Here is a 27,803-nt window from a genome sequence, read left to right on the forward strand (position 1 = left end):
CTTAACCGTCCTGTTGCCCAGACTTATATCCTGCTCTCTTACACTATATGCTTTGGCTTCTCATTCTACTTTAATCTCTGTATCTACACTTGGGTTCTTTTTCCTAGTTGTTTTTCATATCTGGCTCTTCCCAGTGAGCCTGTTTTGTAGTGGGTTTTTTTTTTTAACCCCTTCATTTTGTAGTTTCTTCTCCTGAATTACTGTAATTATCTCCCAGCTAATTTATTTGATTCCATCTTCCCCCTGAATCTGCTGGCACACACTATGAGGATTATCTTTGTTAAACACTACCACTCCTCAGAAATCTTTGGTCTGTAGTGTCAGTGGAATTACACTTCTTTGCTTTTTCAAGGCCTGTCATCGTTTGGCAGAGCCATAGCTCTGTGCCTGAATCCCCACAGTTCCTCAAGGACACCTGCCTCCTCCTTCGACCCAGGCTCTTCCCATCTGTATCCCATTGACCTCTGTACCTTCCTTCCCTTGTTTGGAATGTTAGTGCCTTTGTAGCCTATCTTTCATAGCTTTTCTTCTCTTCTGAAATATAATCTGGAATTTATATAATCTTATATGTTTTTTTATCAGCATTGTGAAGTTTTGAGAGTTTTTTGTTGGGTTTTTGTTTTTTTTGTTTTTTGGGGGTTTGTTTCTTTTTGGTTTTTGGTTTTTTTCTCATAGCACCTGGCATAGTTCTAAACCTGTGTAAAAGCCCAGGTGTTCATAGTGTCAAAGCCTAGTATTTGCCAGTCTTCCAGGAGCCCTTACTCCTTCAGAGGAGGGTTTCTCAGACTTTGTATGAATCAGGCAAGGGGTAGAATGTTTTATCTCTTCAAGGAGGTTTTTTAAAAATGTGAATTTTTAATGTAACCGTTTCTGTAAGACTCATGGTTGGCAAGCAGGTAACTTGAAATCAGAAGCCTAGAGGAAGTGGAATACATACAGTCAGTGACAGACTTGATGGGGAAAGCTCTTGGGAGGGTTTAATTTCCACTGCCTGGTTAACGTCTTCTGATAGAATGTCAGAAGACATATTAAGTCCTATAAAGTCTTAAAGTGCTTTAAAATGTCAAGTATATGAATCATGAAGTTTTTCTTACAAGAACAGTTTGCATTGGTATGCTGATTTAGCATTAATTAAGGAATGTATCAGGGAAAGGTAGAGTAAAAATATGTAACTTGATATTTGGAGTTTTCTGCTATCTTTGTGAAGTGTGCTAGCACTTAAACAGTAATAGTACTTAAAATAGCATTTCTAAGGATAAGTCTTAAAGTGAATTGAGTTGGAAAGAGGTGTTGTACATTCCATTCCTTTTCTGTGGAGACTTTGCTATAGTATTTTCTTCTTACTAATGGTGTCTGAAGTGCTACTTGTAATACAAATAAAAGCACTGCTCAGTTTTGTTATTTTCAACCATGCTTAGGTTTACAGTTTTTATATTTTGTCCTTGGTGTGTTTATGATGACAGTTAGGTGATTAAAATAATAGGGAAGTTCCCTACCAAGGGAAAGGCCCATTATGCTAGTCCTGGGTGGGCTAGTCTGGTAGATAGGAGCGTAAGTCAGCGCCGTGCCACCTGAAAGAAGTGAAAAATGCTTGCATTTACAGAGTTAGATGAAGCTAGATGAAGCAGTATACATCTAAACACAGTTCTCTTACCTCAGAGGGGCCACCTGTTGAATCTGTAAGCTGTTCTGTTAACTCATTTCCTCTCTGAAGGTGCTTTTGTCTTATCTCAGTGTTACTGCTTTCCCTCCCCTGACGCAGTCCACAGTTAAGCTGTTTTGTTTCTGGTGGTAGAAATTTGTCAAAGAGTAATCCGTTTTTCTTCTTTATTATTTCTATTTTATTTATATATTTTATTATAATAACATAATTTCTTTTATTTTAGTTTCTCTGTTTATAAGAATTTTAATTACATAAACCTGAAAAAAATGAAGGAACTTTGAAAGCTTGGCTCTCAGTAGATCAGTAGATTCCCCTCTGGGACTTTGATTAACGGGCTCTTGCCTGGTTTATGTGTTTCATTTTTTGGAGAGGTTTGTTTAAGTTGTGGCTGGTGTTTCACGTTGGAAAAGTACAAATGAGTTGTGCTTTTCTTTTGTTCTTTATTTTCTAAAAATATAATAGTTCTTAGTATATATTTTTGGGAACAAATTACTAAGAAAACCTCTCAGCCAGTGAAAGCTTAACTCGTTTTAGGAGAGAATAAGTCTTCAAATTGTTCTCAAAGATCCAAGGGAAAAGAATGCTTTAATCTTTGAGATCAAAAATAGTATCGCTTGTCCCTTCAGTAGGGACCTCCAAACTTATTTTTAGATGCTCCTTTTCTGTCTAATGGTTTTTCCCTATGAAGAAGTATATAGATCACTCTGTTGAGTTTGGGTTCTGAGGGTGGTAAGTAGGGGAGGTGTTGGAGATTTTTTTCCTATTTTCGTGGAAAATTTTTCCCTTTAGAACATGAGCACGAATATGGAATTTTTAAAGCAGTTTCATTGAGGAACAATTGACAGTAAACTGCACATATTTCATAAATAAATGGGTTTGTTTTCTCAAACACTGGTTTCAGCTGTCTTATTATGTCTCTTGCAACCATTGTCCTTCAGGAGAGATTATCTCTTCTGCCTGGGAACTCGTTACCTTAGCTGTTTCCTTCATTTAGTTTCCATCTTTCTGTATATGACTTGCAGATCTTCATCTCAAGCCCTCATCTGAATGTGATCTTTAGTCCAATCCAGCCCTGCCATTTCTTTTGCCTGCCCAGCATTCCCACCTCCAGCGCATATTGAAGGCCCTTACCTAGATTGTATTGATGATCTTCTTTTGGTTCTCTCCCTCTATTCTCTTACACACTGCTGCCAGGAGGTTCTTTTTGAATTGCATTCTTGATCTTGTTTACTCCTTCACTGACTGCCTGAAGCGATTTCACATTGTGGTCAGAACAGGCCCTCAATGACATTAACCCAGTTCAACCAGCCTGTGTTCCTGCCCACTTGTATTCACAAACTTGCTTGCTCCGATCTAGCTCTTCTCAACCGAGGTCCCACTTGGGAGTTAAGGCTTGAGAACTTGGGGTGCTTGGGTGGCTCGGTTGAGCGACCCAACTCTTGATCTAGCCTGGGATCTTCATCTCAGGGTCGTGAGTTCAGCTCCTGTGTTTGGGCTCCACACCCAACTCCACACCCAACTCCACTTAAATTTAAAAAAAGAAAAAGGAAAAAAAAAAAAAAAAGCCTGGGTGTTTGGGTGGCTCAGTCAGTGGAGCGGTCTGCCTTCTGCTCAGGTCACAATCCCAGAGTCCCAGGATTGGGTCCCACATTGGGCTCCCTGCTCGGCGGGGAGTCTGCTTGTCCCCCTAACCCTCCCTCCTCTTGTGCGCGCTCTCTCTCAAATAAATAAATAAAATCTTTTAAATAAATAAATAAATTTTTAAAAAGACCGGAGAACTTAAAGCATTCATTGCATATAACCAGTCGGTTTGTGTCCTACTCCTTTAGAATGGGACTAGTTATGTATCTTCCTTGGGAGAGTTGAGGTTGTAAACACTCAGATCATTTTTATAGGGCTTACTTCTCTCCCAGATCCACATTGAGAAGGCTACTCCAATTAAACTGAGCTATTCCTTGGTCCTGGAACCCCTTTCCATGTCTTGGTTACATTTATTTCCTCTCCCATTCTGTAACCAGTCCTGTCCCACTTTATATCATGGCCTCTTGGATTATGTTTTCCTTGGGCCCAGGTGAAAGAATCTTCTTTCTCCCCCATACACATATGCTTTTATCCCACGTTCACAAAGATGTGTGGAAAGATGTGCACACACATGCTTTGACTTAGCGTCTTTTCTGTGTCTATTGTTGTCTTTTCCACTTGCTTATGCCAATGTTATTAAATATTTCCTATTTCCTTTATCAGAAGGGGAGGCAAGCTTGATGCCTGGCTAGCATTTGTACCCCCATGTCCACCCTGAAACTGTGTATGCCGTGGGAACTCTTAAAGTTTGTTTGGTAAACTGCTGAAAAGCCCTGCTGACACAAAGATAACTGCTTTGAGACGTTCTAGTTCCAAGTCTTGCTTTATTACTGATTTCTCTCTTTACTTTGTATCTGGAAGGCCCTAACGAACCCCTGTACTTAACTGCCATTTTCTCTGTCACCCTATTAAACCTGTAAACACTGCCCTAAGCCACTTTGCCTAGTAGAGATTTGAGATAAAGATGGTTGCCAGTGAAGAGTGAGATATAGGAGGAATGGATTCAGTAAATGAAGTATTGTTCAGCTGCTCTTGGGATCTGCATTTTTATTATAAGTGAAGTTATTTTTGTGTACTTAAAATATATAGTTAAATCCCAGTGCAATGAAAATAGGCCCTAATAATTTAAAGTGGCAGTATTTGAAGAGAAAAAATTAGCTATCTAAAATGTTAACCAGTTCAATAAAACCTTCTTGAATTAAACTTTTCAACTGTAATCATGGAGGAATTTCAGAAAATATTTAAAAAGCACAAAGAAGGAAAGGAGACAATGTTACAAAGAATTTCACTGATAACTTTTTGATGAATATATGTCTAGTCTGTTGTGTATGTATTTTCCTCATGTCAGTAGGTATTCTATTACTAAATTTTTTGAAATGTCAATTGAGGATTCCGTTTTTAGGGAGAACCATAGTTTCTTTAACCAATCCACTATTAATCATACACTTAGGTTTTAGTTTTTTAGCGTTAATACAAATGCTGTGAGCATCTTTAGGTAGAAACCTGGTACAGATCCAGAGTTGTAGAAGAGGCATTGCTATATCAGAAGGAAAACTTAAATACCTACCAGCCTTTGGGACACACAAACCCCACCAGAAAGGAAGCTTGATCCAGGTTATACTCAACAGTCTGAGTGTACAGACTTATAAAATAAAATGAGCCTTTGTGAAGTTTTCAAATTGTGACTGTTCCTGATATAAGAGAAACAAAGAGAGCACGATACAGAGCTCCAACTGGGAAATTTAATGTTTTTCCCCATAGATTATTTGTATTCACTTTCTGATTTTGCAAGTGTGTTTGCATCTTTTCTTTCTTTCAAGAACAACTAATTTTCCCTAAGATGCTGGAGGGTAAGTCTTTGCCCCACACTAAACAAAATGAAAGTTTTTTTTTTTTTTCTTTTTTGTTCTTTAAACCTCTTCCATCTGTCTCCAGTATCCTGTTGGAATTTCTTGAGATTTGAAGCAGTTTCTGTTGCTTCTCTCTGATCACCCACTGTTAGCTAAAGCATGGCTTTTCCCACAGAGAAAGTTACATGAAGGCTGTGTACTAGGAATTAGCAGCAGTTTGGTGAAAAAGATATTTAGCTATTTGGTGAAATTATTGAATAAAATAATTTTTGGAGAAGACTTGAATTTTAGTTATTTTTTTTAAACATGAAAAGTACCTCAGTTTACATAATAATTGAGCCAAGGTAATATAATAAAGTCATTAAATTGTATGTTGCTCTCTTCTAGTATTAATTTTAAAGACCCACAGTTTGCTGAAGACTACATTTTTAAAGCTGTAATGCTTCCAGGAGCAAGGTAACAATAATGTGGCTATAAAATATGAACTATCTAGTTTTATTTTGTATGCACAATGCTTATCTCAATACTAAATACTGTATTTTCAAATGGTCAGAAAACCAGCACCAGTACTGAAACCTAGTGACTGGGAAAAGTCCAGCAATGGGCGGCAGTGGAAGCCCCAGCTTGGCTTTAATCGGGACCGGCGGCCTGTCCACCTGGATCAGGCTGCATTCAGGACTTTGGGGTGAGTGGTAGGTTGCTATCCTTTGTATGTTTTGCTTTTTCTGAATCATTCACAAGCATTAAGTCAGAATTTATGTTACAAATACTTACGAGACCATTAAATGAAACTATTTGGCAAATATTTTAATGATTTTGATACTCTTGTGCTCTTCATTTTTAAAATTCACTTCTGTTTCTGTGGTTTATGCTTAATGTGTTTGAGAATTCTGTTATCTTCTGTTAAAAGGTTTTCCTATCTTTCTGACAGATCTTTCAAAGGAATAAAACATTCTCTTTACTTTCAAGAGAGTTTTAGCTGAATTAATATATGGCAGAATCTTGTTTAAAGTGTTAATCAGTACTTTACAATATATGACACATAATACATAACAAGTACATAATACAATATATGATCAGTACATGAAGATAACTCTTAACTTTGATCCATATTCCTACTTCTTGGAATTTATCTTGAGAATATAATTTTAGAGGAGCATAAAGTTATATGCCCAAATCTGTAGTGCATTGTTATCAATAATAGTAGTACTAAATGAGAGGAATGGTTTAATAGGAGACATCACTGTGGTAAAGTACTCTATAAGTATACATACTATAATTATGAAGACTATGAAAAATATAGGGAAATGTTTAATAGAATTGAAAACAGCAAGGTATAGAGCAGAAGTATATATAGTGACAGCAACAGCATGGGTCCTTGAGGGCAAAACTGAAATATACAAAAAAGAAAAGTAGACTCACTCTTTACATGAAGTAATTAATTAATACTTAAATAATTATCAGTAAAGAATCTTTGGCAAACGAACATACGCTATCACCCTTACATTGGCACTGTTTTCAATTTTGTTAATCATAAATCTTTGAAGTTTATATTATCTTAATCAGATCTAGTAGTAAAGAGACAACTACTAGCATTTATTTAATTTATATCAGCTGTCATGTGATAGATCTGTCTATAAATTTTTTTCTGTTGGTGGGGCTCTTTTACAGCCATGTTATGCCAAGAGGCTCGGGGGCTGGCGTTTACGGCAACCCTGCACCACCACCTGCAACGTATCAGGGGAACTTATATAGGCCGCTGTTGAGAGGACAAGCCCAGATTCCAAAACTTATGTCAAGTAAGTTTTTACAAATTGATTATTTGACATGCTAAATTAAATATTACAACAAAGGTTGGTTTCTAATCTCATTGCTAAAATGATTTATCAGGGCAGAGATAGTGGACTTAAAAACATAATTTAGAAGAATTGTAAGTGAATGTAAAGTCTTTCAGATACTTTTATCTTGGCTGTATATAGTTAATTGAATAATGTGAATTGGATTTCTTATTTTCATCTATAAATCTACAGTGAACATATGCAGAAGGAGGTGTGTGGAGTGAACTGCTATTTATTCCATTAATACAAGTATTGGGGCAATTAAATCAGGTGCAGTAGATGAGGAATTGCAACCTCTTAATCAGTTCAAAGACAGTAGTATCCCTTTCGTGATGCACATTGTAGCTCAGGACTACTTAAGATAAAGCCAGGCATTGCTTTAGGTAGGAATACTCCTTTAACTCTGTGGTTCTGTGAAAATCTTGGCCTTTCCCTGACCCCTTGTAACCTGTTTTGTGGATAGAAGTGGTTCAGAAGGGGCATCTGGGTGGCTCGGTCGTTAAGCATCTGCCTTCGGCTCAGGACATGATTCCTGGATCTTGGGATCGAGCCCCGCATCGGGCTCCCTGCTCAGCAGGGAAGCCTGCTTCTCCCTCTCCCACTCCCCCTGCTTGCGTTTCCTCTCTCGCTGTGTCTCTCTCTGTCAAATAAATAAAATCTTAAAAAAAAAAAAAAAAAAAAGTGGGTCAGAAATGTTACCCATTGAAAATAATTACATGACATTTGTTTTACAGTGGAAAAGGAGAAGAAAAAAATTAAATGTTAGACTTCTCATAGATTTTGTATTAATTTTCAATTGTGTCCCCATTTTGTTATTTTTTGAGCTCTATGGCTGTGTTCAAGTCATGTGCCAGGTTCCAAAACCATCTTCTTCCTAAAGCCTTTGCTTCTTCATTCCTGGACCAAACCAGGAAGCATGGCATTGGGGGAGACACGACACGTGACTGTGGCAAGATGCCAAACATTTGTTAAATCTGAGTGTTATTTTATTAAGTTTCCTTCTGATTTTTGGAAATATTTCATGCAAATTAAATTAACAAAAACAGAGGGGGCTGCTCTGAGAAATCTTTTTGAACCAAAGTTGTAGTTGTCAAAGAAATACCAGATTAATGTGAAGATTGTTGGGAAGTATTTATCCTATGCGGCTACCACTGTTTTCATGCTAATTAAGTTACAACTCCCCCCCCTTTTTTTTTTTTACCTGAAGTCCACCCCAGATTTTCCTGGTATAGTACCCAGGAGGAAATGGGCTCTGAAAGTCTCATTCTCTCTCAGAGCCCTCTCTTTTCAGTGTATTTTCTCTGTCTGTCTCTCTTTTTCTCTCTGTGGCTTTATGACATTGAATGGAGCATTATTAAGACTCCACGAAAACTATGGAGTTCAGCAGTTTTATTCTATTTAGTGAAACACAGAAAGGGCACGGTTTAATGGGCCTTATGGGGATCTGCTTGGTGCAGTAGTTTACTTAGCTGCTTTTCCCCCAAGATTTGGCAAATAACATTTCTCAGTATTTCCATATATATAATATCAAGCCATGCCACATACAACAGAAGAGTCTAATCACTTTGAAAGAGCTACCTATACCCTGATATTTTACTAGTAAATGATGAAAGTATATCCAGCTTATTGATAAAGCTAGCTGTTTATTGACACATTCCTTATCAGTTCCTTTTTTATGGCTCTTCACCATACTTCTATCCATATGTACTTCTATCCATAATGGTATCACAGCTTCCAAATAGGAAGAAAAAAAATTGAGATGAAGATGCTAGAACCAAGTATTATCTCTGTGGCTTAGGTTAGCTAGTATTTCTCAAGATGATGGTTATGAGGCTTTTCTGAGGTTGTTGCATTGAATAAACTTTGAGAAATTTGGAAAGAGGTTTGAGCAGCAAAGGTGAAAAAAGCATGTGTTCTCCTTCCATTTCATATTTCCTAAGGCCCAGTCACTGGGCCTGCTGCCACCATAATCTATCCAGATTATCACCCAGACAGCTACTTAAAATCTTTGTTTTCCACTTAAATTGATTTATTTTAAACATAAGATTATATCAAAAGTATATGATGTTATGAGTTTGATGTGCTTGTTGTATTTTTTCAAATATACATAAGAATACTTAACTATGAAGATAAGTGTTGTTCACAATCTCCAGAAATTGATCTTATGTACAGTTTGTGGTATGTATACCACACTTTGGGAAATGTTCCCTAGATCTTTTAGGGAATCATAGGCCCATATGAGAATCTGTAAAAACCACGGACTGCCTTCACAGAAAATCACTCACTCAATGTGGCATTCATGTAAATCCAAGTGCCTCATTCTTAGATCCCCTTCCCTCCTGCAGGATCCGTCTCCAACACTAAGAGTAAGAAGGAAGTCAGGAAGGTCTTTTATTTATCAAGGTCACACCAGAGGTAAAGAATTTCATGTCTTGGGGTGACTGGGTGGGGTGACTGGGTGGCTCAGTTGTTAAGCGTCTGCCTTCGGCTCAGGTCATGATCTCAGGGTCCTGGGATCGAGCCTCGTATCAGGCTCCCTGCTCAGTGGGAAGCCTGCTTCTCCCTCTCGCCCCCCCCACCCCTGCCACTGGTGTTCCTTCTCTCGCTGTGTCTTTCTCTGTCCAATAAATAAAATCTTTAAAAAAAAAAGAATTTCATGTCTTTCACGGCCTGTAATTTTATAATTCTTAGTTTGTCTTTTTTGTAAACAGTCAACTCTTAATCAGTATCTGTGCATTTTATTTCAAATAGTGGGGTCACCTCTCCCTTTTTATTGCCTTGAGTAACTCATTTGCTGTTACAGGTCATATGAGTGACTTTAATTAGAATCTATCTATTCCAGTCAGAGTTTCTGTTTTAATTTACATCATTAAAAAATAGGAAATACGTTTTGTAAAGTAGGGATTGACTTAGAGCAAGAAATGTGTCCATCTCTGTGTGGTGACTTGTAAACATTGAGCCACCTGAGCATTAGTGCTGGGACTTCCAAAGGGGATGGGAATGGTAGGAATGAAAGTTTATGGGAAAAAAACAGCAAGAATGTGCTATTCAAATTGAGCCTACAGATGGGAATTTGGGATACTTTGGGCTGAGAAAAAAAGAGTTTGAAGTATACGGCAAAAGTCAGGTGGTATTAAGCTTAGAATAACTGGTACAAAATTCTGGGAGTGTAAATGGGAACTGGTTATGAGAGTGGGAAAGCTGATTTTTTTTTCCCTCCATATTTTTAGTGACATTTTAAATGGATTTTAACTGTAGTACATGTTAATTAAATAAAACATGGCAGATAATAAAACATAAACACCCATAGTCCCACAGTCCTGCAATAAAGCAGTAGTTTCTTTCATTATATTCCTATGTGCAATTTTTGAAAATTTGATTATTATACATGTATTTTCACATATACTTTTTATTAAAATGCAGCATATATAAAGTTCTGAGTCATAAGTGTAAAGTTTAATTAATTTTTATGAAATGAACACATTCATGTAACCACTACTCTGACCAAAAAGTAGAAAGTGACCAGTCCCCGGAAGCTCCCCATTATGTTCTTTCCCAGGTGCCACTCCAGCCCATTAAAGGTAATTACTCTCCTGACCTCAGTGTCATTGATTTGTTTCATCTGTTTGTTTAATGGACTCTTAACACGATTGACCTTTTTGAAAATTTAACCTCTTTTGTTTGATATTTTGTTTCTGAGATTTATCCGCATTGTTGCTGCAGCAGTAGTAGTTCACTCATTCTCACGCTTCCCCTGCTCCATCAGTGACTATGTCATCATTTCTCTCATTGGAGTTGTGTCTGCGTTGGTTCCCAGTTTGGGCTTTTGGAGTAGTACTGCTGTGAAATTCATGTGTCTTTGGGCACACATAAGTAAACATCTCTGACGGGTAGGTATGTATCTATCAGTAGTAGAACTGCAAGGCTAGGGTTGTGGGCATATTCAGCTTTTGTGAATAGAAGTGCCAGACGCATTTCCCAAGTTAAATTCAGTTTATACCAATTCACATTCCTTTAGCAGTACAGGGAAGGTCCAGTTGCTCCACATTCTCACCAACCCTTGGTATTGTCAGTCTTTACACTTCTAGCCATTCTACTGGATGGGTAGTGGTCTCCTGCTGACATTTAATTAACATTTTCTTGATGCTCTGATTGAGCTTTTTTCATGTTTATTGATCCTTTAACATTTTTTTGTGGTGTGCCTGTTTGAGCCTTACGTCCATTTTTCTATTGGGTTGTCTCTTAGGGGTTCTACAAAAGAATGCTGGTTATGAGATTTTTTTTTTTAATTGAAAGTACCTTTTCCTTTCCTTTTTCCACTTGATAGCTTGCATTTTCGCTTTAATTGGTGCCATGTGAGGAACAGAGGTTTATGCCGACATTTGGGGACTGTGGGTGAAGAGCATGTGGGAATTCTTTGTGCTTTTCTTGTAGCTTTTCTTAAGTCTTGAAATTATCACAATAAAAAATTGAGGACAAAAATATTCATCGATATTTGATGTGTGTTGATGTTTTTAAGTAGTATTTTAAATGTCATTTTCCAGTTGCTTTCTTGTATGTAGAAATAGATTTTTTCATATTGACTTTGTATCTAACAGCCTTACTAAATTCATTTATTCTGAAAGTTTGTGTGTTCTGAACTTTTTGCCTACATAGCCATGTCATCTTGCAAGTGATGACAGTTTTGTTTATTGACTTTCTGACTCTAATGCCCTTTGGTCTTCTTTTGCTTTATTGCACTGACTAGGACCTCTGATGTGATTGGATAGAAGGGTGATGGTGGACATGCTTGTTTCATTCCTAGTCTTAAGGAGAAAACTTGTAATACTTCACCATTAAATAAGAAGTTTGCTATAGGGGCACCTGGGTGGTGCAGTTGTTAAGCGTCTGCCTTCGGCTCAGGGCATGATCCCGGCGTTCTGGGATCGAGCCCCACATCAGGCTCCTCTGCTGGGAGCCTGCTTCTTCCTCTCACACTCCCCCCTGCTTGTGTTTCCTCTCTGGGTGGCTGTCTCTCTGTCAAATAAATAAAATCTTTAATAAAAAAAAAAAAAAAAAGGTTGCTGTAGGTTTTTTTCTTTTAGATAAGAAACACTGGGGAAGTTTCCTTCTGTTTCTTGTTTCTAGTGGGTATTAAGTTTTATCAAATGCGTTTCCTCTATCTGTTGAGATGGTAATAGTGTTTTGTTTTTCTTTCCTTCTGTTATGTGGTTAAACCAACCTGGCATTACTGGAATAAACCTAATTCAGTGTGATAATAGCGTTCCTTTTTATATGCCACTACCTTCTGTGTGTCAGTATGTGGGGTATTTTTATCTGTGTACTATGAGAAATTAGTTTATGACTTTGATTTCTTTTTTTTTTTTTTAAGATTTTTATTTGTTTATTTATTTGATAGACACAGCGAGAGAGGGAACACAAGCAGGGGGATCAGGAGAGGGAGAAGCAGGCTTCCCGCCCAGCAGGGAGCCCGATGTGGGGCTCAATCCCAGGACCCTGGGATCACGCCCTGAGCCTAAGGCAGAAGCTTAACAACAGCCACCCAGGCACCCCTCCATTTTGTTTTCTAATATACTCATGGATTATTTAGAAGCAGATTGCTTAATTTTTAAGCATGTATGCTTTTCCTAATAATCTTTTAAAATAGAGTTCTTTCTTAATTTAACTGAAGCTAGATTTCTACAAATTGTATTGCTGGGTCAAAAGGTATGCTGACTCGACTTTGGTGAATATCACGACATTAACCTCCAGGTAAGAGTATACCAATTTACACTTCCTATAGCAGCAGATGAGAATTTCTAATATCTCAACTCCCACCAAGACCACATTTTTACCATTTTTTTAATGTTCCTGCTAATTTGATAAGCAAGGAATAATGTATCTTGTTTTAAGGTATACTTTTTAAAACTGCTGCTTCAGTCATATTTTTTACTAACCAGTTTTTCCTTAATAAATTGCTTGTTCTTGTCCCTTGCTGATTTATTAATTTATGTGCAAGTCTTTCTCTTTATTTATAAGAGCTCTTTAAAACTCTTTCTGAGTAGAAGAGTGCACAGTTACGTCTCCTTTCTAGAACCACAGCTCTGTTGGTTTTGGAAAAGATTTGGTGGTTGTTCTAGTTAGGGAGGGATAATGAAGGTCTGAACTGATCTGTGGCAAAGTGAATTGAAAGTGGAGAAGATAGGAGAGGGGGAACTGAAGGACTGGATAATTGAATATGTTACTTGAGGGAGAGAAGATGAGGCTCACGTGTGTACTGTGGACAGCTGGGTGGCTAATGAGAATTGGAAACCCAGAAGGGTGAAGGAATATGGAAGAATATGCCGAGTCTGAATTTTGTGCAGGTTGAAATGCCTGAAGACCTTGCAGTTATCTGCCAGCAGTTAGTAAAATGGGTCTTGATTCTTGCTCAGCAGAGAAGAAAGGGTTGGAGAGAGAAAACTGGAAGTCTTCTGAGTATGAGCCGGAACTATAAAAGCTCAGGAAAGATTTGGATAAGTTCATGAATTTTAATTGCCCTTGGTTGTAAGAGAACCCAGAAAGCTTGGGGTTGTGAGGGTAGACTTCCTTGAAGGCAGCCATGTCATTTCATAAGTTATTCCCTGCTGCCTTTGTAGGTGTGTTGGACAAATCATTGGCCTAATCTAGAATGGTCATTGCAGGGTAGTATATTGATCACAATTATATGATGAGCCCAGACAAATGCTGCCTACTATCAGGAAAGGAAATCTCATGTTCTGTGATGTTTGCTTCAATAGTCTTTATACGTAGTTCAGCATATAATTCAGTTTTTGTTTTCTTTTAGTTTATCGTTGTTAACACTTTTTTAGCATATTTATTTCATGGTCTCTTGTAACCTCTAGATTCCATATTTATGCAAACAGAACTAATCCCTGCTTACCTGTCAGTTAACTCAGCCATCCATCCGTTTCTCTCTCTTTCCTACTCTAATTTTTGATACTTTATATTTTCTTTTGAATACTAAATCTTTTAGGGTAGTATTACCTTTTTAAAAAGAGCTGATTATGGGGCATATGGCTGGCTCAGTTGGGAGAGTATGCAGCTCTTGATCTCGGAGTTGTGAGTTCAAGCCCCCATTGGGTATGCAGATTACTTAGAAAAAAAAATGGGAAATGTTTTAACCAAAATTTTCCTTATGTTCTCCCCGTGAATCTGTGTGTGTCAAGATAGTAACCAAAGTGCATGTGTTAAAGTACATTTATTTTTCCTTCCTTTCTTAATTAGATGTGTGGAATAATGTTAATTCTAAACTTTTGAAATGTTGAAAGTAGTTTTTAAATCCCTAATCCTGCCTTCTTGACACGGGAGCTTGTGAGCCTCCTGGTTAAGGTAGTGATTCTCCTCTGATCTTCCTGAAGTAACCTGGAGAGTCTCCTCTACCAACAGCACAAGTTCCTGTGAACCTTGGAGTAGCATTGTGGAGCATAGTGTAGAGTGGTTAAGAGAAAACAGCCCCTTTTACTCTGCCACTTAGGAGCCCTATGACCCTAGGTTTTTGTCAGTACTCCTATTGACTCATTTCTAAAATGGTACTGGGAATACCCCTCTCACAGAATATCCATAGTAAAGGAGTTAAGTTATTCAGCACTGGAAATGGTGCCTAGCCACAGTAAATACTATGAAAGCGTTAAATAAATGTTAAAAGATTAGCTTTCTTCTTTATAGAATCTTTGGTCAGAAATAGTTATAGTAAAATTAAGATCTAAGCCATTTAATTTTTTTAAATGTTGTAGCATCATAGCTATTTTCTTCATGTGGTACAAAATAACACTCAAGACAGGCCATTTGGTCAAACTCTCTGCTGTAGGTGTTTTTCACTGTTGGTTTTTGACTTGTCTTTGATGTGTCAGTTTTGGTTGATGAGTAATTGTCTGGGTACTGATAACTTGCTGGAGTCAAGTACAGCCTTGAGTACTTCATGTGAATAAAGCATTTCATTTTTGCAACCCAGAGAACCCAGTATGTCACTTCTCTTCATTTCAGTTGGTAAACTTGTCAATTAGCCGCATTTGGAAAGTGATTTTTGATTAGTGCAATCAGTAAACATGGAATCTTTCCTGTGATTGCCACGCTGATTAGGTAAATTGTCACTTGAGGAGCTATTGGCGAAGCCTTGGTTTATATGGCCTTAGAGCTTTAGAAAAGGGATAAGTTTTTAAAGACCGAAGGAAAAAATTAACTGTCATTTTTCCTGTCTCGCTGGTACCTTTCTGAAGTGCAATTCACTACCTCAGAATTTTTTTTCTCCCTCTCAATGGATCTTCTGTTAGAGCCATACAAATGAATGATAATAAGTTTGTTTTACCTTCTACTTCATTATTTATCAGCCAGGAAATATTTCTGCTTTATGAGTACTTAAGAGTTATATATATTTCTCAGAGCCACATGAAGAGATTTGTTTAAAAAGTAGCCTTGAAGGTTTTCTTTGATCCTTTTTATTTTTCTTTTATTGGTTGAAAGCAAGAGATGTTTTAGTAATTGACAGAATTTTTACGTCATAGAAAATTTGCTTAGGTTTTAACAAAAAACTATAGTTTTTGCATGTGCTAAGTTTATGTGAAAATAATTGTTCTGCGAGTGAGAAATAGTAAGAGCAAAATAGAGTGCGAAGTTACCTGGCATACTAAAAATGATGGAAATAGGAACTTTAGCCATTTGTCTAGGCAGGTGTAGAGGTAGACTTTAAGAAGGATTCCTTCTCTCCAAAGAAAGTATTTGTACTTAATGAACTTTACATTTCGGTTCCATTTAGAAATATTGTTGTGCTTAATCTAACGTGAAGCGTATTTGAATCTAATGAATATGTATTTTGGATGATGGTGACTTTCCCTCCATTTGTACTGTTTCTAGGAGGAAATATACAAGGTTTTTTTCTGCCTTTATTTTTCATGATACATTAGGATAAACATTTCTGAAGGTTTTTCTTGATTTAGATGTATCTTATTATTTTCGCTTTATTTTAAATTTATTAGGGATCTTGTGTGGAAGCTTCTGCAAGTACCATGTAGAATGTGTATTCTATGATGATACCGTGTATATAGAGACACCATGGAACCAGAATCACAGAATTAAGTTTTCATGGTAAAAAGGGGCATGTTTCCAGGGTGACTGCAGTGATTCTGGGACATGTGAAATACAGAGCTAGGCAGGTCCAAATGAAATTCACTGTATTTCTTTCTACTTTGGTTATATTAGCTAATTTTATATATGTAAGACACTAAAATAAAATACACTTCTGGAAACCTTTTAACCAGTTCTCATGAAACTAACTTGTATACAATATCTGAATAGACCAGTGGACTTCCATGTTTAACAAAGGAATGATGAGAGGGGCGCCTGGGTGGCTCAGTCGGTTAAGTGTCTGCCTTCAGCTCAGGTCATGGTCCCAGGTTCCTGGGATAGAGCCCCAAATCAGGCTCCCTGCTCAGCAAGGAGTCTGATTCTCCCTTGCCTTCTGTCCCCCCCCACACACACACATGTTCTCTCTCTCATTCTCACTCTTGCTCTCTCTTTCTCATATAAATCTTAAAAAGAAGAAAAAGTGGCCCAAAAGTTGATTTTACTTTCAGTAGATTGCTTTCTCATGAATAGTAACGTGTTGAAAATCATGTATGTATTGAGGTAAGTGTATCACATGTTTTTCCATAGGAATAAACCACACAGATGATCATTGCTGTTTTTATAGGAACTTCTGGTTTTACATTTCATGATTAAGATTTCCTGATTGTACATAGTCTGTAGTAATGATTCAGAGGTCATTCTGGGCCTGTAGGGATCCCTCTTGCCCTGTTTGCTGTGGGTTATGTGGTGATAACTCTTGTGCGTCCCCTTTCAGATTTGGAATATCTTATGACGCCATGAAAACTCCTCAGCAGTGTTCCTCAGTTTGACCACCACTAGTCTGACTTTTAAGAGAAGGGAAGAGACTTAATTGAAATTGACTAGGGGTGCCACCTTTCAATTCAGAATGGGTTTCTTCATGAAAGTAATGGTGGTGAAGGCTTCCTACTCCTTCCCAAGAGAAGCGTCTATTGTGGGTTTGGCTGCTGGGCACGTGGTGGTGGCCGAGGGGCAGTGCGCTATGGCTGCCCCTCTGCCCTGGCCAAGGGTGGTTGTCTTTTTAGGAAACTGTCTTCAGGGGGCATTGTTAGCCTTGTCGAGGTGGGGGGAGCCCAAAGCAGTAGTAGTGGGTTGTTCACACTGGAATCATGTGAACAGCTAGATCCTCTGCTTGTTCCATATTCTCCTTTGTGAGGCTTTCTTTTAAGCACAATTCCACTTTTCTCCCCACGCCCTGCTTTTTTTTAAGTGAATCCAGATTGCGTTTTTTTGGTTCCTAACCAGAGATAAGCTTTCGTTTCTTCTTTCCTTTGAGAAAGTAATTTTGAAAAGCATGTTTCTAGTTTGTGTTTCCATTAAAATGTGAGCCTGAATACATTATGGTAAGCCTTGTTGTCCTTGGGTCTCGGGAGTCTGGAGGAGGTTACTGTCCTCACACAGTGAACTCATTAGACGACAACTGGAACCAGCTGTTTTAATTAGGTCACACACGGACCCTGCTGAAGGGTGGCCAAGGTGAGACTGCAAGACTGGAGACTGGATCAGAGCGGCAGTTGGTTAACACGACCTGCTGAGCTGCTGAGCGCCCCCCTGACCGGTGTTTGGGGCTGCTGCTTTCAGCCTGGTTATGTGCAGGAGCAGCAGCCATTTAATTGTTTCTTGGAGTCATATGTTGCCAGTTCAGCTTTGTGTTAGGGGAGGAGGTTTGACTCTCAGAAAGCAATGGAAAAGTGGGTAGTCCCTTTATTAGCATCTTCCTGGCCTGTGTTGGAGAGATGTGTGCCCTCCACTTTGTTAACTATAGCTAAGTAAGCCAGGGTTCCTTCCAGTTTCCGTGCTTAGGGGGAAATTCTCAGGATTTCTTTTGAGGTTACTATTCATTCAGTAGTATTTATGGAAAAGAACCTAAATCCCTTTCTTTTGCACAGCATTTAAAATAAAAATGTGAAAAACATATACCTTTACATACTCATGCACACATACATAGGCAATAAGAGAGAAAAGTGGGAGTTTAATGACTAAGACTCCTAAAACTATGTTTCATTATCAAAGGAAAAATAATGAAAAATTTACTGACCCTGTTGATTTTGTGTCTTTTACATTTGCAGTTTGTGTAATTACCCTAGTTTATTTGGTTTGTGTTCTGTCTCCGATTTTTTTTCAAGAATTTTTAATTATAAAAATCATGGATAGCTGAATAGTGATTACTTCTTAATTGAATTGTGGGGGTTTTTTGGTGTTGAGTTGTATCAGTTCTTTATATATTTTGGATACTAACCCTTTATCAGCTATGTCATTTGCAAATATCTCCTTCCATTCTGTGGGTTGTCTTTTAGTTATGATTGTGTTTTTCACTCTGCAGGAGCTTTTTATTTTGATGTAGTCCCACTAGTTTATTTTTGCTTTTGTTTCCTTTGCCTCAGGAGACCTATATAGAAAAAAGTTGCTATGTCATAGCAACATAGAAAAAAGTCCTATGTCAGAGAAATTACTGCCTGTGCTCTCTTCTAGGATTTTTATGATTGTGATTATTTAAAATCTTCTGTTAACCCTTCCCTGTTTGTTTTCCAGATATGAGGCCACAGGATTCTTGGCGGGGTCCTCCTCCCCTCTTCCAGCAGCAAAGATTTGACAGGTAATAAAAGCAAGCATGACTTTTAAATATTTTTCCACATCAACATTTGAGGTTTGGGCTTTCTCCATTGTTCGAAATGTACTTTCTTCTCTCTAAACAGTTTCTCTTGTACTTGTCCCTTAGGAAAATAGATGCCTAACACATTGAATTAAAAGACTCCTCTTGATACACTTTCCCACTTTCCTTGGTCCTTGGTCTTTATTTTATTGAATGTTTTAAGGTACCCTGAAAAATGCAACACAGAGAGCTTAAAATTGTATTAGGTTTTGGTCAGGCTAAACAAATTTCTTTTTAGAAGGCTTGTGCAGCTTAATGAGGCATAACTAATGGTGTTCTACTTTTATCATTTCTGTGCGGGCAACGCAGCATTAGTACAGACCAACCATTGATTCTTGCTACAAACCTCTTGAAGTCCTAATCAGCTTCTTTGGTGCAACTTTTTCAGGGCTGACAAGCCTATTGTAGGGCAGTGTCACTGTAGGTCAGTAGTTATTAGTTGCCACTGAAAACAGTTTCTTTAACTACTTAAGACTGAACTGAATTAAACGCAGAAGGGACTCAGAAGAGGATTATGGGATCTGCAGTCTAATAAGTACTGGGGACTAGGAAGAGTGTGACATGGTTTAATAACGAGGGATGTTTGACTTGTGTTCTTTCATTGATAAGTTGTGTGCTCCTATGTCAGGTGGTCTCTACACGACAAGACAGCTAGGCGTGTTATGAATAATTATATTAACATCTGTAGAATAATTTTTTACAGGGCAGCTTTCAGATCTATCGTTTTATGCTGGTTTGCCAGCATCAGTAAATGCTGAAACCAATTAAGCCCATAGTAAGTCTTCCCTCTTTGCCTTCCCAATTCTTATCTGTTTTGTTCCCCTCACATTTACCGTTTTAGCAGTCTGATCTTTTCACATCTGAAATGAATAAAAATGTTATGAACAGGGTTATAAATGTTGCTCCCCTTTTAAGAAAACTTTCTTTAGAGATTCCCAAATTTCATTTCATGATTTTCTTCAAGAAGATAAAAGAAATCATGTTACTCAATTGTTTATTAATAGTATCAAATACTTAGTGCAAGCTGCTTTTTAAATTTAAGATGACTGATACAATGCCTCAATTTGTGTTTTGTTTTCAGTATAAGTGCCCTGAGCACACTACATGCACTGCTTCCACATCTTTGGGATAGGACCATTTTCAGACAAATTAAAAAATGAGTAAGGGTTAAATTTTTCCTAAATTACAAATTACCACATTGGAACTGATCTCATTTTAAATAACTGTCTTTCTCCATTAAGTTTGTTGCCTATGAAGTGTGAGCACTGTGAGGGAACATGCCTTAGAAGCAGGACTTCATTTATTCCTCCTAGCAAGCCTCTGAAGTAGATGTTGTTTTACAGATGAGGAAACCTAGGCACACAGCAGTCATGCAATTTCCATACATTTCTCTTCTGTACCATTCTTTACTAAGAAACTTTCATTTGAACGAACAGAACTCGTCAGAATGCTTATGTGAGCATAATATTATAGTAAAGCTGTAGGGACTTAGAGGAAGTAAAGGATTTCCTTCCACTTCCGAGACATTCTTTCTTTATTTCCAGCAGCTTTCCTTCTCTCTACACACTAAAAGATTTCCTAAAATTATCACCATTGTCCTGATTTCCATCAGGTTTTTGTTCTTCTGCCCTAGCTAAGTACTTACATTATCCTGACTGCCTTTGTGAATCCAGCAGCTAGGGACAGGTTTTGTGGAGCATTCATTTTTGGTTTAGTTTTAGTCAGAAACTTGAATCATACCTTAAAGCAGAAGTTAAATGTGATCATAAGAGAATTCTGTCTTGGGGCGCCTGGGTGCCTCAGTCGTTAAGCGTCTGCCTTCGGCTCAGGGCGTGATCCCGGTGTTCTGGGATCGAGCCCCACATCATACTCCTCTACTGGGAGCCTGCTTCTTCCTCTCCCACTCCCCCTGCTTGTGTTCCCTCTCTCGCTGGCTGTCTCTCTCTCTGTCAAATAAATAAATAAAATCTTAAAAAAAATAAAGAATTCTGTCTTATGTCTTAGACGATGTCATTTAAGAAACCTACAATTCATAAAACAAAGTTTGAGTTCAGCCATCCAAAACTTGTCCATTAGCCTGTTAGCAAATACAGTGTGCAGATACAGTTAGCAGATACAGACTGACAAGTGCATCTAACCATTCTGACTTCACAAGGCGTAGAGGAGAAAATATAAACTTGTAGTCACTTTGACTTTGCTGAGATGTCACAATTAGTAGTATAATTCTTACTGGAACCAGTTTTACTGATTTTTTTTTTTTTAATATTTCATTTATTTATTTGACACAGAGAGAGTACAAGCAGAGGGAGCAGAGGGAGAGGGAGAAGCAGGCTCCCCACTGAGCAGGGAGCCTGACCCAGGGCTTGATCCCAGGACCCTGGGATCATGACCTGAGCTGAAGGCAGCCGCTTAACCTACTGAGCCACCCAGGCGCCCCTGATCCTCATTATTAGTCCAGTACTTGCCCAGTTGCACAATTTGGGTGTTTGGTTGAGAACCCTACTAGAAAAGAAAATGTTGAGTGTACTTTTTTTTTTTTTTTTCTAAAATACACTGTTTCTTGAATTATTTCCTACTTTGAGATAGTATCTGTAATCCATATCTTCTTTTCATTTAAAAATACAACAGGTGGGCACTTTGGTGGCTCGGTGGGTTAAGTGTCTGGCTCTTGGTTTCGGCTCAGGTCATGATCTCAGGGTTGTGGGATGGAGCCCTACCTCAGGCTCATGCTCAGCAGGGAGTCTGCTTGAGATTTCTTTCTCCCTCTCTCTCTGCCCCTCCCCCTTTCACTCATGCTCTCTTTCTTTCTCTCTCTAAAATAAATCTTTTTAAAAAAATACAACAGTAACACTGCCCTGTCCTTGCCTCCCCACACAAAGACAAGCCAGTGCGAACTGAGTAAATATTAAACAGAGTATTTGAGTTCACTTTGTCGCTTGAGTTCTGCCTTGTAGTCCATGTAATTAATTCTCTGTCCATGTAATTCTTGCCAATGGGAGCTTCTCTTTTCTGGCCATATCTGAGGTGGCCATTTAGTTCTTAACTTATGGTCATTAAACTTAGTCATGGAAAATCTTTAACAACTGCCAAATTTAAAACATCCAAATTGGTAGTAGTTCATATTGCAAGCTACTTTCCAAAACGGAAATTTAGAAACTTAAGAATATTGTTGTCATAGGCAAAAACCAAAAAACAGAGTCTTAACCATAGAGGACAAACTGCTGGTTACCAGAGAGGAAGTGACTGGGGGATGGGTGAAATAGGTGATGGGGATTGAGGAACTCGCTTATCATGATGACTACCAGGTCATGTATGGAATTGTCGAATCACTGTATTGTACACCTAAAACAAATAACACTGTGTTAACTGTACTGGAATTAAATACTTTAAAAAACATTTAAAGGAAAATCAAATGTTGGCAATAATGTAAATATTTATTTATGTATGTATACATGTAGGTAGGTAGGTAGTTGCCATCCATGATGCCAAATGCCTCAGATAAGTTGCCTCAATAGATAGCTGCTAATTTTAAGAAGTTAAAATGTGTCAACGTCAATACTTCAGTCTCAGATTTAAAGTGTATTTTTGAAGACAAATTTACTTGTAACTACTTGCAAATTAATACAGTTGGTATAGAAATATGGTAAATCTATGGAAAAGAAGGGACTGCCAGTAAAAAGCAAAAGAGGATAGTACCTGTCCCTCTTACTGTTTTTTTCTGTTTAATTTCAGTTAAATTATTTTTATAAAAATTAGTCAAAAACATTTTAAGTAATCATTTCAAACAAAAAGAGGACTTTGTATTTTTAAATTGTGGCTTTGTTTCTAACCCATTTTTAGAACATAAAATAATGTAAAATTGCATTTATAATATATACCATCCATACCAGCAGATTTTCCAGAAGCTAAGTTGAGTGAGTTTGATCATTGCAGAGCTGAAAATAAAAATTGATTACAGTTGACACAGTGTGTGAGTTGCATTTTTGGCCTGTGGATTTTGCGTTAGTGGCCCAGTTTTGATGAGCTTCCTTGGTTACAGTACAAACCATTAACCCGTCACTCGAGTAGAGACCAGAAGAGAACATTCCTATCTCTCTGCATAGCTGTTCTTGCTAAAAAGATGAGGCACTCTTGCTAAAATATATTTGTATTAATAACCTGAAAAATAATTAAAAGCCCAGAATATATGGATATTCCTTCTGAGATATATTTTTTGAGTACAGCAAATTTTACTGGTTAGAGCTCTGGTTTCACCACTGACTATGAAGAATAGTATTCGCTTCTCTATAGTTCTCAAAGAGTTGTTCTTTGAGTCATCATACAAAAAGAATTATCTTTGGTATTAAAAAAAATAAAAAAGGCAAGCTCCAAGTGAAGGCAAGGAAAGTGGGAGGGTAGAGAGGATGGATTCAAGTTTGAATAGCTGTGAGAAGAATGCATTACCCAGTGAGCCCAACTTCAAGCTGTTCCCTCCACCCCCAACACCTGGGAAGTGAAATTCTTAGGCTGGTGTGGTTATAGTTAATACTAGTCAGTGCTTTAGCAGTTTTAAAGTTCTGTAATTTCTCCTAAAATCAGTAATGGCCCCAAAGCATCTGGTGTTAAAATATGTTGGAGAATTTTGCTTCTATTTTTATTCTTTATAGTGACTGTTCTATAAAATGGAAGTTGAAAATGCCTTGAGAAAATTGTGTCTTAAATGGTGATTGTCTTTAGAAGGTATATCTTGGCTACATTGTTTATGTGACAGTTTTACATTATGATTTAATATATTATACCTGTTGCTTTGTATCTGCAAAGTTAAAATAGGCACTTGAAGACAATTAAAACATTTCTTTTGACTAGTAATCCAGGCCGGCAAACTGGGTTATAATAGCTGTTGAATCTGTGTTCCCATGTAAACTGTACACCAAATGCCAGTCAGCCCATGCCAATTAGTGCTCATGTTGCTAGGTCACCGTGGTCAATTGAAAGCTGCATCAATAGAACTTGAAAAGGTTTCCTCCCGATCAGACCTTCTGACATATTGAGCAGAATAATGGATGGGAAAAAACAGCCAAGTCCCCTACCCTAGATTCAAAATACTGAGCAGTAAGAATTCATTTGCAACCTGCAATTAACTAGAAAGAATGGATCCAAGAACGAGTCTAGACATTTTTAAAAATAAAGCCCATTTTCCTGTCTTGTACATGTTTACTCTTTGGATAGCATCTTAAATGTAACCAACTTGGTAATCTTGGGTCCAAATCTTTAAGTGACTAGAAAGGAAATTTCACAGTTGAAAATGAACAGAATATTTTAAGTCATACATTTCTGATTCATTTGAGTTTAGATCCCTTTTTTAAAAATGCTGATACTTAAACATGTTAGACTACATTGAATATGAGGGGCATAAAGGTCACTCTGATGCTGTATGTCCCATTTGACAAATGCAAGCAAATTGGATTGTCCTTAGAGTTGGAGATGATGCTAGCCAGTTTGAGACCTCGGGCTATGTAACAGGTTTGACTTATAATGCAGACATAATACTTTTCCACAGAGGCGTTGGGGCTGAACCTCTGCTGCCATGGAACCGGATGCTCCAAACCCAGAATGCAGCCTTCCAGCCAAACCAGTACCAGATGCTAGCTGGACCTGGCGGGTATCCACCCAGACGTGATGATCGTGGAGGGAGACAGGTGATACAGTGTGGGCTGTGGGATGAAAAGCATGCTGCTCACTTTGTACTTAGCCATGCTTCTCAGGATACCATATTTTCTTAAAAACATCTCTATAAGATACTGATAGAATAGCTCAGCTGAACTTCGGTCCCTCATTTTAAAACATAGAATGAGTATGTGCCTTACTACATCTGTTATACACTGAAGATGCTAAAGCCCCAAAGCCCTTTTAATCATAGCAGTCAGTAATATTTAGCACAAACAGAGTTAGTTACCAAAATGTTTTTTTATCCTTTAAGGATGTTGCTCTTTGTTTTAGTAGAAACTAGATTTCATAATAAATTGTAATTTTCTAGAAGCTGAAAGTAACAGTCTACCCTTTTAACTGTTACCTTTATTCATCTTAGAAGTCCTCTGTCTTGATTCATCTGTGGTACCCTTTTCATGGAAAAAAAATCTACCCTTCGTTATTTCCCACATATTTTTTAGCTAAATTTAAATAGCTGTGCATTGAGTTATAATAATTTCTAAACAAATTTATTTAGTACATGTAAGCTTCATTTCCTTCTCTGTAAAGCATCCAGTTTTAGCAAAATTTAAGACAGAGGTCTCTTTGCCTCAGTCTGTTTGTCCCCCAGTCATTTGACACCCTGACCAGTATTTACATGCTCTGCAATCAAATCCTTGCCAGAGAACAGGGTCAGAATGCTAAGATTTAGTGTGTGCAGTGTTCATGGAGTTTAGCACCCACGGTGATGTGAAGTGACTTTAAAATTGCTTACCTGGTGTTGCCTACAGGCCTTTTGCAGTGCTTCAAATATTGATTTTCTTACACAGGTTCTTGCCACGCATCCATTTGTGTAAGACCTCTCTTTTGACAGCTTAGGAAGATCTTTCTTTTCTTTTTTTTTTTTTTTAACTTTTTTGTGTATCTTCTTAAAGGCTGTTCACTTTACAAAGAAATAATCATTTTAATTATCTTTTGAGAGAATCTTGTTACAATTTATTAAAATCTGTTCATAGAATTTTATTTTGAATTACTGTCAGCCCCAGAGGTCTAAAAATTTTCAGTAGTTTGCCACTTCATGCTGTAGAGTCAACGGGATGATACTAGGCAGTCTACATAATGAGAATTATTGAAATGGGGACATACTTATAAACTAGAAGAAACCTTGGAGAATTTTTAGTCCAGTCACCTCATTTTCCAAGTGGGAAACCGCAATCCTGCGGCACCTGCACTTGGGCAGCAGAGTTGGGGCCTGGCTGCCTGGTCCTTCTGAGCCCAGTTCCTCCAGTTTCTCATCTCCTTCAGAGGAGGTCTTCCCTGGAAGGAACTCTCTGCTGTTACAGCAGGTAAAATCTTTATTTGCTTAGAAGATATAAACCAATTGGTAAATTTATAATTCTTTTATGACCTTTTAGAAATATATTTCTTTTTCTCAGTCTCTTTTCACAGAGATACTTTTTATTAAATCACAGGTTTTGAAGCACTATTAAGTTGCAGAAGTTCGTTGTTAAAAACAGTGTAATTATGACTTCACTATATTTAGTGAAGTTTATGACTAAAAAAGGCCTTGATGGTCTACACATACTCGTTATAATTTGAACTACTGAATAACAACACGGGGTGGGGGGGGAGTCTGTTTCAGAATCCTAGAGGCCCAGAAAGGGAATTGTGAGGGAATTTTTTTGTACAGAAATGTTATTTACAAGCTTAGTAGGACATGTTATGAATGTCACCGGTAATTGATTATGTAATAATCTGAGGTGTTACTTAATACTCTACTATTTATAGCTAAACCAAAAAAAAAAAAAAATCCCTAAAATTAATAGGTCATTAGGCTTCAGCTTACTTACTTAGCAAGCCTCTTGCCTTGGTTAAGCAAAATGACTTTTCTAGCATAATATGTCTAAAGATGATGTGGACATCTTACCACAATGTGACTTGAATTACTGCCAGGGATGGCAGGGAAGATTGAGAACTGACTAGTCTTTTACACAGAACACTTAGCTGTAGTTCATTTGTGTGCAATTTAAGGAGTTTCTTAAGTACCTGTTAGGGCTCCTTTGGGTAGTTTTCAGTGGTAGCATTTGTAGCAAGCTTTGCATAAAACGAGGGGCCTAAAGCTCCAGTTTATGAGAGACCTTCCATGTGATAAACTTTTAAGACATATCCAGCTTCTTTATGGCATGTTTTTCCAGAGAGATGTAAAATTAATTTCTTTGAAGTGGTGTTAATCCAGAAAATAAACTCTTGCTTTTGCTTATTTTCAGGGATATCCCAGAGAAGGAAGGAAATACCCTTTGCCACCACCCTCAGGAAGATACAGTTGGAATTAGGCTTTTGTAAAGCTTTCCCAAATCCTTTCATCGTTCTACAATTTTATGCTATTTGTGGAAAGATTTCTTTCTCAAGTAGTAGTTTTTAATAAAACTACAGTACTTTGTGTATTTCTTTTAACTGTGTATATTTCTACTGACCTGATCTCACTGTTTATGTTGCTTTCCAAAGATGTGTGTTGCATAATACAGTAGATCTGAATTTATTATTGCTTGTAAAACACATTTGATGGAATAGGAATACTGGTTTTTCATTATGGTTAAAATCATACCAGCTGTGGATTTTAAAACACAGTGTATTCTAGATCATCTAAGATCCATGCTGATTTTTAATGCACAAGAATTAGGTATGAACTCTTGAGCTGGAACCTCAGCTAACTAGAGTATATATTGTTCAGTATTTCTTTGGAAACATTTCATTAATGTACTTGTCTTATGGAAATTTCTGGACTTTAGTAAAAAAAAAAAAAACCAAAAAACTGAAAACTCTGGTCTCTTGTGTCCTTACTATAGAACTTCACATTGAAAATCTTGGCCATGTGTTGTTTTTTTAAGTCACTTTTTCAGAAAACAATTCATTTCTACAATTAGATGTCAAAAGAAAATCAGTGATGGAGCAAGACAACCCAACGAACTCATATTAATTAGTATGTTGGCTACTGACATGGCTAACTATACAAACTCTGTAAGAATAAATGATTTACATTTTATAAATTTCATATAGACTTGGGCTCCAGTTTTAAGGACTTGTTATACATCTTTAAGAAAAGGTGAAAAGTTTAATTTGTAGCTATTTAGTTTGTACTCCTTAGCATGGTTTTTTTTGGATTATTTTGTAATAATTTTAGTTTGTACTCATGTTTTTTCTTGCTAGTCAGCACACTATTACTCCTTAAATTTATTCTTGCTGTTCACACATGGCACTTCATATGCATTTTCATTTGTTTGCCACATCAAGTTTACACACACATGTAAAGACTTGCTTTGTTTCCATTTGCCTATTCTAGCCTAAGATTGTAGAATAAGGTTTTTCTTTGACCTTCTGACTTAGGACATTTTTGCTTTAATATTTCAACTAAGGCACACTTGTTAATCTTA

General features: G+C 37.4%; 1 protein-coding gene across 2 annotated transcripts in view; it reads left to right on the forward strand.

Moving 5' to 3' along the window:
- The window catches only part of XRN2 (5'-3' exoribonuclease 2), an 82,461-nt gene extending 55,270 nt beyond the window's left edge, over positions 1–27,191 (forward strand). The window contains exons 25-30 of one of the 2 annotated variants that reach the window (XM_026487477.4): positions 5,482–5,550; positions 5,648–5,779; positions 6,766–6,893; positions 18,585–18,648; positions 24,245–24,383; positions 26,640–27,191. In XM_026487477.4, the coding sequence (XP_026343262.1) occupies positions 5,482–5,550; positions 5,648–5,779; positions 6,766–6,893; positions 18,585–18,648; positions 24,245–24,383; positions 26,640–26,705 (598 nt within the window). In that variant the 3' untranslated portion in view covers positions 26,706–27,191. Of the gene's footprint in view, positions 1–5,481; positions 5,551–5,647; positions 5,780–6,765; positions 6,894–18,584; positions 18,649–24,244; positions 26,184–26,639 lie in introns of those variants that run through there. The other variant, XM_057312710.1, reaches the window with a different exon arrangement.
- The last annotated feature ends 612 nt before the right edge of the window (positions 27,192–27,803 follow it).

This window comes from Ursus arctos, unplaced genomic scaffold, assembly GCF_023065955.2.
Source record: "Ursus arctos isolate Adak ecotype North America unplaced genomic scaffold, UrsArc2.0 scaffold_16, whole genome shotgun sequence".
Classification (NCBI taxonomy): Eukaryota; Metazoa; Chordata; class Mammalia; order Carnivora; family Ursidae; genus Ursus; species Ursus arctos.